The following is a 12014-nucleotide window of genomic DNA, read 5'->3' as shown; positions in this document are numbered from 1 at the left end:
AATATTATGATTATCGTTGTTTTTGTTCCTTTGTTATTGCCATTATTATTATTAAAATATTTGTTTATTGTTATTATTATTATTATTATTATTATTATTATTATTATTATTATTATTATTATTAGTTTTCTCTTTTTTTTGATTCTAATAAAACTTGGTAAGTAGGTCCATTCAGCTTGGTGATTACTTTCCCCAAATAATTACCACCTTGAAATACTTTTCAGAGTCACAGATCAGTTCAGTCCTCAATATTTTTTTTTTATTTAATTTTGAGAAAAATCGATAGGTATGTACCGGTTGGGTTGGTCATCACTTTCAGCGCGTATTTTTAACCCTGACCTGTTGTTCAAGGTCGTAAGTCCATTAAAAGCTAACTTTTAATTTTCCCAAATTTTGTTGAATTCCTCGGTATTTATGACGATTAATTTTTCAAGGTCGTTTGAGTACCCAAAATCTTCGTCTTTTTTTTATGATTACTTTAAAGTGGCAGTTGCTGAATGCATTTGTCTTCGTCAGATGGTAGTTTATGTTTGTCACAACTATTGGAATAATCATTTTGGTTCTTTTTAACACTAATATTATTATTGTATTTTGTTGCTGTTGGCATTACTATAATCATTCTAATCGTTATTACTATCTTTGTTATTATTTATGTTTTCCTTGCTTTCACAGTTTTTGCTGTTTTTTTATTGCCATTGTTGATGTTCTTATTTCATCAATAGTATTTTTCATTTATCTAATCGTAGCGAAGAGAAACAGAGGAACGCGGAGATTACCATAAATGGATAAAGACTGACCGGTCAGTAAATTGAAAATAAATACGCACGTAAACACTAATTCAAAAAAGTATAAAAAATCTTCATTTTGTAAAATAGATTAGTCTTTTGAGAAGACACTGGCTTGAGTGATTCAGAAATGGAGGGGACTGCTGTAAGTTTTAGACTGCTAGTGTAAGTGACTCTCGAGTCTGAAAGATGTAAGAAGGGCAAATAAAATATTAAAAGAGAGGAAGAGGCCAGGAGTTGACAGGATTACAGACAAGGTGCTGCGGTATGATGGTCCAATTGTGATTGAGTGGCTGACTACTGTGTGTAAGGTATGTCTGGAAGAGGGAAAGGTTCCAAATTTATGAGAGGAACAAGTTTTCCTTTTGCATTAGATAAAGGTTGGTAGAGGTGGCTGTAAGTATTATACGGACATAACATTACTTTGCAAAGTGATGGTAAGGTTTAGAAAGGTAGACAGATAAGACACGGGTTGACAGGATATGAGCAGTCCTAGTTTAGACAAGGAGGAGGATATGTAGATCAGGGGGCATCCGGTATTTCCTGGTGGTCACCCAACCAGTTACTAACCGGAACCAGCGTTGCTTAACTTTGCATATTGGACTGACAGGAGTATTTCAAACATGTTGCTGTTGTCAGCATAATTTGAATGTCTGTAAGGATTTAGTTGTAGTTATGTTTGTGTGTTTGTTGTATAACTGCTAGCAGTTTTCCTCAGTGTGTTTATTAATTTGACAGGTCACAGCCACGAAGAGGCTGCCCGCCTCATAGCCAGCTGCTGGGTCAGCAGGTCAAGACCCGAGGTGGAGTTCATGGTCGTCGAGCGGAAACCTACAGCAGCGGACGTCCGGCGGTCGTCGATATCGCTCCTGTCGCAGATGTAAACATTCGACGTTAACTTAACCCTATAAAAAACTGATTTCATCTTATACGTCCATCGCCAGATAACCTCCGCTGACGTAGATATGCAAAATAATGACAGACAGACTGACAGAAACAGTTGACTGCCGATCTTCGCTGGAGCTCCAGCCACGGATGTAATCCTTCGACCTGGAAAATCTATAGTTAGGAAGAGATTTCTTTTGATGTTCCTCCTGCTACTGAGGGAAGCTTTTATTCTTCAAGGGGAAAGAGTCGATCGCCAATCTCCTTCATATGAACATTCAACTTAAAAACAAGACAGTAAGGGACGTCCATCAAAATTCAAGCTCTCCTCAAGCTAAATAACAGGAGAGCCTCTAAATCAGAAGGAAACACTCAACTGCAAAAACAAACAGAACCAGACGTCCGTCGATCCGTAGACGCCTTCCCTTCTCAGACCTAAAATCTCGATTAAAAAGGACGAGGAAGTTCCCTGATCGTAAACCTTCCCCACCTAAAAGGCAGACGGTAGGGAGTGATCTCCTCTCGCATGCTCAGTTATCCTACCTGGAAACCGATGATTAACCTCCTTCCGTCTCAGATGTAAGTATCCTACGTGAAATCAATTATAAAGGACGTTCCTCTCCTAAAAGACCAACATTAGGAGACCTCCTGTCGCAAATATAAACATCCTGTTTACAAAATTAAAAATGAACACCAGAGGACATCTGTCGGCCATCAGACCCACTTCCCGTCTGCGTCTCCAAAACAGATACCTAGGAACGTCTGTCAGTTGTCAATATTCCCCTTGAAAGACAGACAATAGCGAACTTCTTGCGACAGACATAAGCACCCCTATTTCGGAAATGGACAGAGGCGGACGTCCGTCTGCCGTCACAGACTTCTTCTTCCCGTTTCAGACAGAACGGCTACGTGGCTCGACTCGACGCTGGAACCAATGCAAACCAATGAGACACATGTTTATATGCAATCGTAAATGTACACAAATATTGATGGGATTATTATTCAGTATGCAACAGTGAAAAAGTGTTTTTCGTGGACGGTTTTCGAGCATTTTAAAAACATTTATTTTCCATTCAGGATAGAAGCGTGCTCTGGAAGAGAGGGCCCGAAGGACTGGTTTGAAATCAGATAGGTTAAAGGATGTTTCAGATGGACTTACTGAATCGAATTGAAGTATAATGAACTAATTTGGATGTGAAATATTTCAATTTTTTTTTCATAGGTGAAATAGGACTACAAAATACTTTCATAAGTAAGGGGGATAAATGTGACTTTAATTTGGAGAAAAATTCTGAAAAGTGAAAGATTTCATTAATCAATTTTTCAATTTAACTATAAAGATAATAATACTCATTATATAAATGAACTGTCTGTAAGTATCTGAAATTTTAATAATGGTAAAGTCTCATGTAACTTCAAAAACCGATGGACCCTTGTGTATGTGGTTAGGAAAACACTTAAATTCTGATTGTATCGAAACTTGAACATTTTCTATATAATTAGGTCATAAGTGGTATATAATTAGAGGAAAGTTACAATGAAAATGCCTAAATGGTAACGACATAAAATTGGAAGAGAATAGATCATTTAAATCAAGATTGAAAACTGACACGGAAGACTGTAGTTGAAAAAGGTATTTCTTGTCATTCCATGGAAGGCAGTCCAAAAGATTTAATTCGTGGATTATTGTTTTTGCGTGAAGGCCAAGACGAGGGTGCATCCATTGGCCTTCTACCTCTACGGCGTTGGTGAAAATAGAAAAGAAAAGAGAAAGTGACCTAGGATGTAGTGTAAAATCTACTTCGTAAGTTAATTTTGCATAATTTTACATGTTTTATAGACTGTTTTTATACATTGCCCGTGCATTCTAGTTTTCATATTTTTATTTTGTGTGTGTCCAGTTTAATGAATCGTTCACATGATGACCATGTAAATATAAGAAAAATAGAGATTTCGAAATGTATAAAATCTTAGCCAGCACTGTAAAAAATGAAGAGAGAGAACAATCTTTCAAACATGACCCCATTGTTAAAGTAAGTATCAGCACTCGTACCTCTTCATTTCGTAATGTTACGATCTATTTATTTGTTGAGTCATTTATTTATTCACGTATGTACTGATTCCGTTATTTATTTATTGAATTACTTATACGTATCTGTTTTAGCTTAAATGATCTACCTCAAAACCCCGTAGTGAATTTAATGAATTTTTCAGTGTTGACCGTTTGGAAGAAATGAACAAACATGTAAACACTTTCAGTAGGAGATTCTAACTATGCAGAACGAAAACTATGACACCCCCTTTTTTGATAACAAACAAGATGTGTGAACTCATAACGTATGCAAGATGAAAGGGAAAAACTGTGTGAAACGAAGAACAACAAACAAAATGCAATGTTTGTACATAGTGCATCACACCATGCCAATGCAAATGCAAGAGCACCTATAGAATTGTTGAGCAACTCATTTTTCTATTTCGTGAAATATGTATTATATGACGTGAAGGTAAGAAAAACATCTCGTTTTAGAATTATTCTTCTTATTTGTAGTTCTTAGACATGTCGGTGAATATTTTAAATTCCGGATTATTTAACTCTCTTTTTTTTTTAAACGCTAGTGAGTGACGTTAATATTCATTGTTATCAATTCACTACATATATTTTTATGTCATTTTTCGAGTGTTTTAGGAATTCAAAATGCCACGAGTGTGTGTGTGTGTGTGTATGTTTCTAAGGACCCATCACATTCGAATGCTGTCAACAAAGAGAACCTGGTCTTGGGCTAGGCACCAAAATAACGCTTGAAATTTAAGATATCTTTTTTTTTTTTTCTGAGAACAGGAATTCTCACGAGTGCTTACGTAAATGTTTTTCGACACAGAAAAAAAATCTGAAAATATTCAGCATACCCATCATTATTATCTTCATCTGGAAGCAGGGAACTTTTTCTTTTTATTCAAAAAGGACGCATTAAATTCATAAGCTGTTTCCAAATTGCTGTACAGTTCCGTTTTTCAATGCAGATTAAAAGTAAAAAGTGGAAATTGTCAAACTCATTGTTTATGAGAGACTTGGACCCATTGTGATTAGAAAGCATATATATATATATATAGCACTGATTAGAAAAAAAGAACTATTAAAAAAAACAATGCCTTGAATCGAAAATGAATTCAGAAACGACTCGTCTAGTAAATGAGGTGCCGTTGTAGAGGCAATGACCTCTCTCCCACTTCCCCCCCCCAACCAAGAAGCTCGTCAAGTGCTACAAAAACCCCTCCCCCCTCTTCATTTGTGTTATCAGAGTCTATTTTGCGTAGTTTTACGACCTAGAGAATAAAAGTATATATATATTTTACCGCGTAACAGCAGCCAAAGGAGAAAGATTAGATTGCCGTAGTAGATAGACAAGCGGAGACGAAGATCTAAATGAAAATAACGTTTAGGGCGTGACGTCTTCTTTCGGCCATTTTGAGCGCCATTTTGTTTGAGGTGAAAAAAAAGAAAAATGGCTGGAACAGCATCCTACGAAAACTCAGAAATGTGATACAACATATTATCCTGTAAATCATATCGTCGACTTAGATTTACATAATGTACTGTAGGTGGTTTGTTAGAACATTATAAATGTATGGATATATATATATATATATATATATATATATATATATATATATATATATATATATATATGTATGTATGTATGTATATATATATATATATATATATATATATATATATATATATATATATATATATATATATATATATCAGTGCATATGCTTATATATTGTATATTCATATTTATATGTATATACTATACTTATACATGCTATATTTACATATGTGTCTTCAAGAAAATTATAATATATAAACTGCAGGCTATTGTAGACAACAATTTAAAGTTCATTTTTTAAACGGATAATAATAATCAGCAGTCTATTCTGGTTAAGAACAGATACAAAAAAATAAATAAATGAAAGCCTATTTTGTCCATAATGTCTAACTTTTAAAAAAGAGATTTAAAAAAATGAGATAGTTTGCTTAGCAGTTCATTCACCTTATGCCTTCAAGTCAATGGCGTGACCTTGAAAATATCCCTTTACCCTCCCCCCTCCCCGTTCCCCCCTTTGGCGCTCTAGTTTATTTATACATATAAAGATATCCTGATACAGTATAATGTATTCCTACTGTATATTGTAGTCCTACAGTATCGTGTAATCCTTGCGATGTGCAGATGACTCCGCGTCTACAACTGTGCAAAAAAATGTAAAACATTTTCTAATGTTAGCTTTAAGTTTTTGTGAATGCCTGAGTCTCTCTCTCTCTCTCTCTCTCTCTCTCTCTCTCTCTCTCTCTCTCTCTCTCTCTCTCTCTCTCTCTCTGTAATAACCTCGTATTTATCAGCTTTAAGACTTTCAATGTTCGTAATACAAGCTCAGAAACTGGTGCATTTTAGAGCAGAGCCACTGTCCTACTGAAAAGCCAATGTAAAGTTGAAAGGACATGAACTGTTTGTATATTTCAGGTGCAGATCAACTATTTAAAGGTCATTAGTTTTTGCCAGTACAATCTAAACTTGTACAAACACGTATACCATTCTCTGTGAAAGCAGGTCAAAGGTCTTACTTGTATTTGGTACCAGGTAGAGCCTTCTTTGATGTCAGAGGTTTTATCTTTGTATGGCACTAGGCAAGGAGGTATGAGAGGTCAGCCCTCTTAGAGGGAGGAAGTTAAAGCTTTGGTCTTTGTATGTCACTATGCAAGACCATTTCAGAGGTCTTGGCTGAGTTGAGCACTATGCAAGACCCTCTCAGAGTCTTGACTGTGTGTTTAGTACTATCCCAGACCTGCTTAAGAGGTCTTGACTGTGTGTAGTACTGTTCAAGACCCTCTTAAAAGGTCTTGGCTGTGTATAGTACTTTGTAAGACCTTCCCAGAGGTCTTGGTTGTGTATAGTACTAAGTAAGCAAGACCCTCTCTGAGTCTTGGCAGTGTATAGTTCTATGCAAGACCCCTTTAAGAGGTCTTGCAATGTATAGTGCGCGTTAAAGTCATTTCTAAGGTCAAAGGTCACGTCTCTGTAGCTCTATACAAGCTTCTATGCAAGGTCAAACGTCTGCATGAAGCCATCCGACAGCTGAATCCCGTTTGTTTTAGTTCTGCAAACCACCTTGTATCTATCCAGAAATGTCCAACTACACTATCGTAGTTTTATAATTACTGTAGGTGCTAAAATTTCAGTGACCCTCAGAGTCACCGTAGCTTGGTCCTCTCGTCTAATTCACAAAGATATGCTTGCAAACATATATATACAAAACCTTTTAGGCGCGCTTTCGTAGTAAGGTTCATCTAGAGACAAGAAATCCTGATAATTCCAGATCATGCGACTGGATAGTCTTTCTTCTTCTTCTTCTTCTTCTTCTTCTTCTTCTTCTTATTTGATAGCCAGTTTTACCCGTCCCCCCCGCCTTTTCCTTCACAAGCAAATTGCCTTTATCAAACAGCCACATCTGACTTGCTCATGCAATTTTCCCGATTTTCTTGCAGTAGTCTCTTTTTCTCTCTCTGGTCTTTCCTATTTACTCCATTCATGGACCACCTGTTCTTAACGTAGTTATTACATTCTCCTTTCATCGTCATTCTCTCCCTTCGCTGTCTTTCAGTCCCGTACTTCCGTCCTCTGTATACCTAAAGACACGCTAGATGGCACTCGCTCTCCCTCGTCCCAACCACCACTCAATCGCACTCGACCTTCCTCTCGTCCCAGCCTCTTTTCCCATCACCCTCAGGCTGTATAGTAACAATAATATTCAGTCTCCTCGTTGCATGAATATTGAAGTGATTGATACAATCAGCAGGCTACAGCTGACGATGCGAGATGCTCTGTAAGTGGTAAAGAGTGTTACTTTCTGAGTCATTCCTGCCTTGAAGCTGTACGGCATAACATGGTCAAGTTTTCTGTTATTTCAATCTTATGTGACTTCAAGACTCTCTCTCTCTCTCTCTCTCTCTCTCTCTCTCTCTCTCTCTCTCTCTCTCTCTCTCTCTCTCTCTCTCTCTCTCTCGTATGGGTTTGTATGCTATATACTTGCCTATACTTTCACCAAGAAAAATTCAAAGCCTCTTTATTGGGAAACTAGTTTTATATATATATATATATATTTATATATATGTATATATATATATACATATAAAAGATATGTATAATATCTATGTATTATATAAGACCTGAAGGAAATGAAGAAGTCTGAATAAGCTACCATACAACGGTTAGTGGACTCAATGCTTACCATACAATACAGTTATTCTTCAGAATACATAGCCTGTATGTTGGATTATTTTTCATATATTTTTTTTTCCACTCTCTAGTTAGGTGATCGTCAGAAAAACATTGGATAGGATAGTGAAATTGGGGTATTTTTCTTTGGTCAGTGCATATGACGTAGTAAATGACATTAATCCCCAGAAGCCAGGTTTTTTTGCAAGATAGCTGGAAACCGCCTAAGAACTAAGTGCTTGCAGAGCCCGGGAGTGGACATGAAAGCTCAAATCCGCGCCTTGTCCGGGAACATTCAAGTAAGCTTGCCTTGAGCTGATGTCTTTTCTGTGAATTGCATTTTTGGATGTAAGTCCCTTGGGCTTGAAGGGTTAAAATTACAGCTTATTTTTGGTCATGGGATAGCGCAAGTATTCAGGTTTTTTTTCATTAGGAATGTATACATATGCATATTTTATGACACTGCCCTCTTCTCGTGAGAATCTATGCATACTTAGGGCACTGTTAAAGATACTGTATGTACTGTGATGCATTAGTCATTATATATATATATATATATATATATATATATATATATATATATATATATATATATATATATATATATATATATATATATATATATATATTTACATATATATGTTGTACAGTATATATATTATATATATTTAGATATATATACGTATATTATATATATATATAAATTTCTGACTCACATCAGGATCAAACCCAGGTCTTTCAATTGAAAGGCGAGGCCGCTGCCCACTAGACTTCGATCCTGATGTAGGTCAAAATTTATTTCTGTTCCACACGTGATAGTGTGTTGATTATTTCTATCTTATTCACTCAGAAGGGATAATTCGAATGAAATGCTGTCAGTTGGGTCATTGCTGAGTCGGGAAGTAGGGGAAAACACGCTGGTATGCAAGCAGTTAGCTTGCCAAGGTATTTCCTTGAGTGCAGTTGCCCTCAGGTTCCAACTTCTTTTATGACTTGTATGGCCTGGTGGGCAGCGCCCTTGCCTTTCACTTGAAAGACCTGGGTTCGATCCTGATGTGAGTCAGAAATTTATTTCTGTTCCACACGTGATTGTATGTTGATTATTTCTATATATATATATATATATATATATATATATATATATATATATATATATATATATATATATATATATATATATATATATTAATATATATATATATATATATATATATATATATATATATATATATATATATATATATATAAACTGCCCCATTCAGCGGTAGCGAGGTTTCTGGACTACTAATTGGTTTGAAGGAAGTTTTGATAAGAAGTGATTAAATTTGTATTTTGTTAAGGTACTACTCTCTTAACTGTACTGTCATGTCATACAACAACATGTCCTGTCTGGCTTCAATGTTCTGCCCTGTGCCCTTTCATTCTATGACTTGAATGTCTGTCTCCCTTCTCAGAAAAATTAAGAAGAAAATGTTTAAGTATCTGCGTGAAAATTCGCTAACGAAGCTTCAAGTACCTATCATGTTAATTATCGTTTTCAGTAACTGTGCACTCCCCTCTGTGTATTTCAGACATACTGCAATATGTCGCTGACATATGTATTTATATATCAAATTTTCGGATCTTTCCTGGACAGTGACCTCCCAAAAGGGTTTTAACCCGGTATGCATTCATCTTCGCGGCGTGTTTAGTACGAGCCCGTTGGGGATGACCATCAAAACATAAACAAAAGACTGTAAATATCATGAAGATAATGACCTCCAAGAAATATTAGTCGTAGATAACAACCACTGAACTTCGCTGGGGGTCACTATCTAGGAAAGATCCCATTTTCCTTCTAGCAAGTAAGTTCTGTTCCTGCGATGTGTGGATGTTCATGTATGTTGGCGAGTGTCTCGTATTCGATGTATGGATGTATTAGAGGACATTATACGTGTTGCAAGTAAGTATACCCTAGAGGTTAAGCTGAAGCATATTTTACGTCTTGTATAAGAAAAAAAAAATGGTGCGATATTGTTGATCACAGTTGAGGTGACATACTAACAATTTGTCCTTTCCGTTCTGAGTTCAGTTTCCGTTTTTAGTTTTTAAGCGAGGATTTACCCCCGACCGCCGGGGGGAATACCTGAAGGTATGTCGCAGTATTACAACTTTTGCCTTAATGATGGTGAGTGACGCGTATGTCATGTAGCATAATTGATACACAAATTGCCCTCGTTTAGGACTATGGTAGTTCCGTAAGTATATACAGAGAGAAAAAAAAAGTGATATGCTAAAAAGAGTGCGTTAGGCCAGAAAAGGCATTGTTCGTATTAAGTGCAAGGTAGATTTCTTTGAGAAATGTAGAATTTTCTTAAAGAAATATAGACTTCATTAGGAAATGAGCGTTAGCTTTCATCAAGAAATTTACGATTGTTAAGAAAATGAATAAAAAATATATACATTTGGTTATGGAAAAACTTACTATTGTTTCCAATTACCAATATACATATGTTAGCCAACAGTGTACCAATTGATTTGAAGAAATGTAGCTTTATAGAAATAAATTCCCATCAGAAGTTATTAGGAAATGTAAGTTGTTTTTGCTAGGACATTAGCACTGATTTGTATCTAGAACTTTATGTCATTCGTTTGTTTATTTATGTAAGTCGTGTACGTATAGTGATCTATGCTAGGGCGTACGGCCATGCTACGTGCCTTTTGCAGATTGAATGTAAGCAAAATTCGTGCTGTAGGTACGTATTTAAAAAACAACCGGGAGTGCAAACTAGCCGAATACCTGATGAATATTTAAAATATATGGAGATTTTATTAGTTTATGTGTATAATGCTGCAAATGCTAAAAAAATATATAATATATACTTATCGTGTTATGTTATAACTGCATAATGGTCTATATTATGTTGTATCATGGATATATTTATTATTGTTATATAAAAAAATGAAATTAAACAACTTGGCGTTTTATTATCCTTTTTTGTAGTTAGCCTTTACCATCTTATTTAAAAAGTGTGAACTTGCTAGTATTTAATATACTAAATGATGTTGCTGAATCTTCGACAGACCCAGGCGGTTTATATAGGAGGAAAGGTTATGTTAAAAGTTGGGAAGACGAAAGCAAAAGCAGGGTGCCAAAGCTTGGTAGTTGGCGGTAAGAAACAGTCACCGTACCGTAAAAAAAAAAAAAAAAAAAAAAAAAGAGAAATTGCTATTAATGTCGCTTCGAAAGTGAAGTGATCTCCCTGAAAGCAAAAGTTTGTAAACAACCAACAAATTCTAGCCTGTACAAGAAGCTTTCACTTCATATCAAGTCGTTCCAGTAAAAAATTAAAGACTTTCCTTTTTTTCTGAGAGCTGTGACAGTGAGGATTTGACAAATGATACCGAGTACGTCGTAAAATAAGAGAAAAAACATTAGAATGTGTCTCCATTATCATGTACATGAACTGAGTTTGCGGGTCTCGTACAGCGCCTTCAGTTGGGTGGGTCTCTGGAAGAAAAAGAGTAAACAGGTAGTCTCTCTTTTGAATTGTTTGCTCTACCTCTAAATATTTCGGCAAATTCTGCCATATGCAAGTTGCCATAACTGGAGCCAATAACTTTATTGAATATATATAAGTACGCGTGAACTTGTACGCATGCAAGTTACCTGTGGTATGAAAAGTATAGAAAAGTGGGTTTTGGATTATGAAGGTTTTTGTTAACTTCAGTATACTCTTGGAAAAAGTGTACAGAAACCCTGGATTTGGAAACATTTTTTCTAATTTGAATGATAACATACAGACGTGTAGACGTGTGTGTGCGCTTATAAATGGAAGCGATTGTAGAAATTGGACCTTTAGCAATAAATCTTACTAACGTTACTGAAACCATCTTTTTTTTTTTTTTTGTAACAGTTGAACGTTAGAAGACCACACACACACACTTTATCAACTAGAACCAGTTGATCGTGACATTTAACAAACAGTTATATATAAAACAATCCCTTGCTGTTCATTCAATTGCATCGTAAACATGAATATTACCCAAAGTATTATTCTTTCCACAAACAAGCTTTCCAGTCATCTTT

The 12014-nt window shown here is 35.7% G+C and overlaps 1 protein-coding gene across 2 annotated transcripts in view; it reads left to right on the top strand.

Annotated features, from left to right (window-relative positions):
- LOC136834789 (whirlin-like) overlaps positions 1–5296 on the top strand; it is an 846147-nt gene extending 840851 nt beyond the window's left edge. For both annotated transcript variants that reach the window (XM_067097498.1, XM_067097497.1), the window contains one exon: positions 1524–5296. In XM_067097498.1, coding sequence (XP_066953599.1) covers positions 1524–1669 — 146 coding nt within the window. In that variant the 3' untranslated portion in view covers positions 1670–5296. The remainder of the gene's footprint in view (positions 1–1523) is intronic.
- The last annotated feature ends 6718 nt before the right edge of the window (positions 5297–12014 follow it).

The sequence above is a fragment of the Macrobrachium rosenbergii genome, chromosome 54 (genome assembly GCF_040412425.1).
Source record: "Macrobrachium rosenbergii isolate ZJJX-2024 chromosome 54, ASM4041242v1, whole genome shotgun sequence".
Taxonomy (NCBI): Eukaryota; Metazoa; Arthropoda; class Malacostraca; order Decapoda; family Palaemonidae; genus Macrobrachium; species Macrobrachium rosenbergii.
This window is presented reverse-complemented; position numbering and strand designations above follow the sequence as displayed.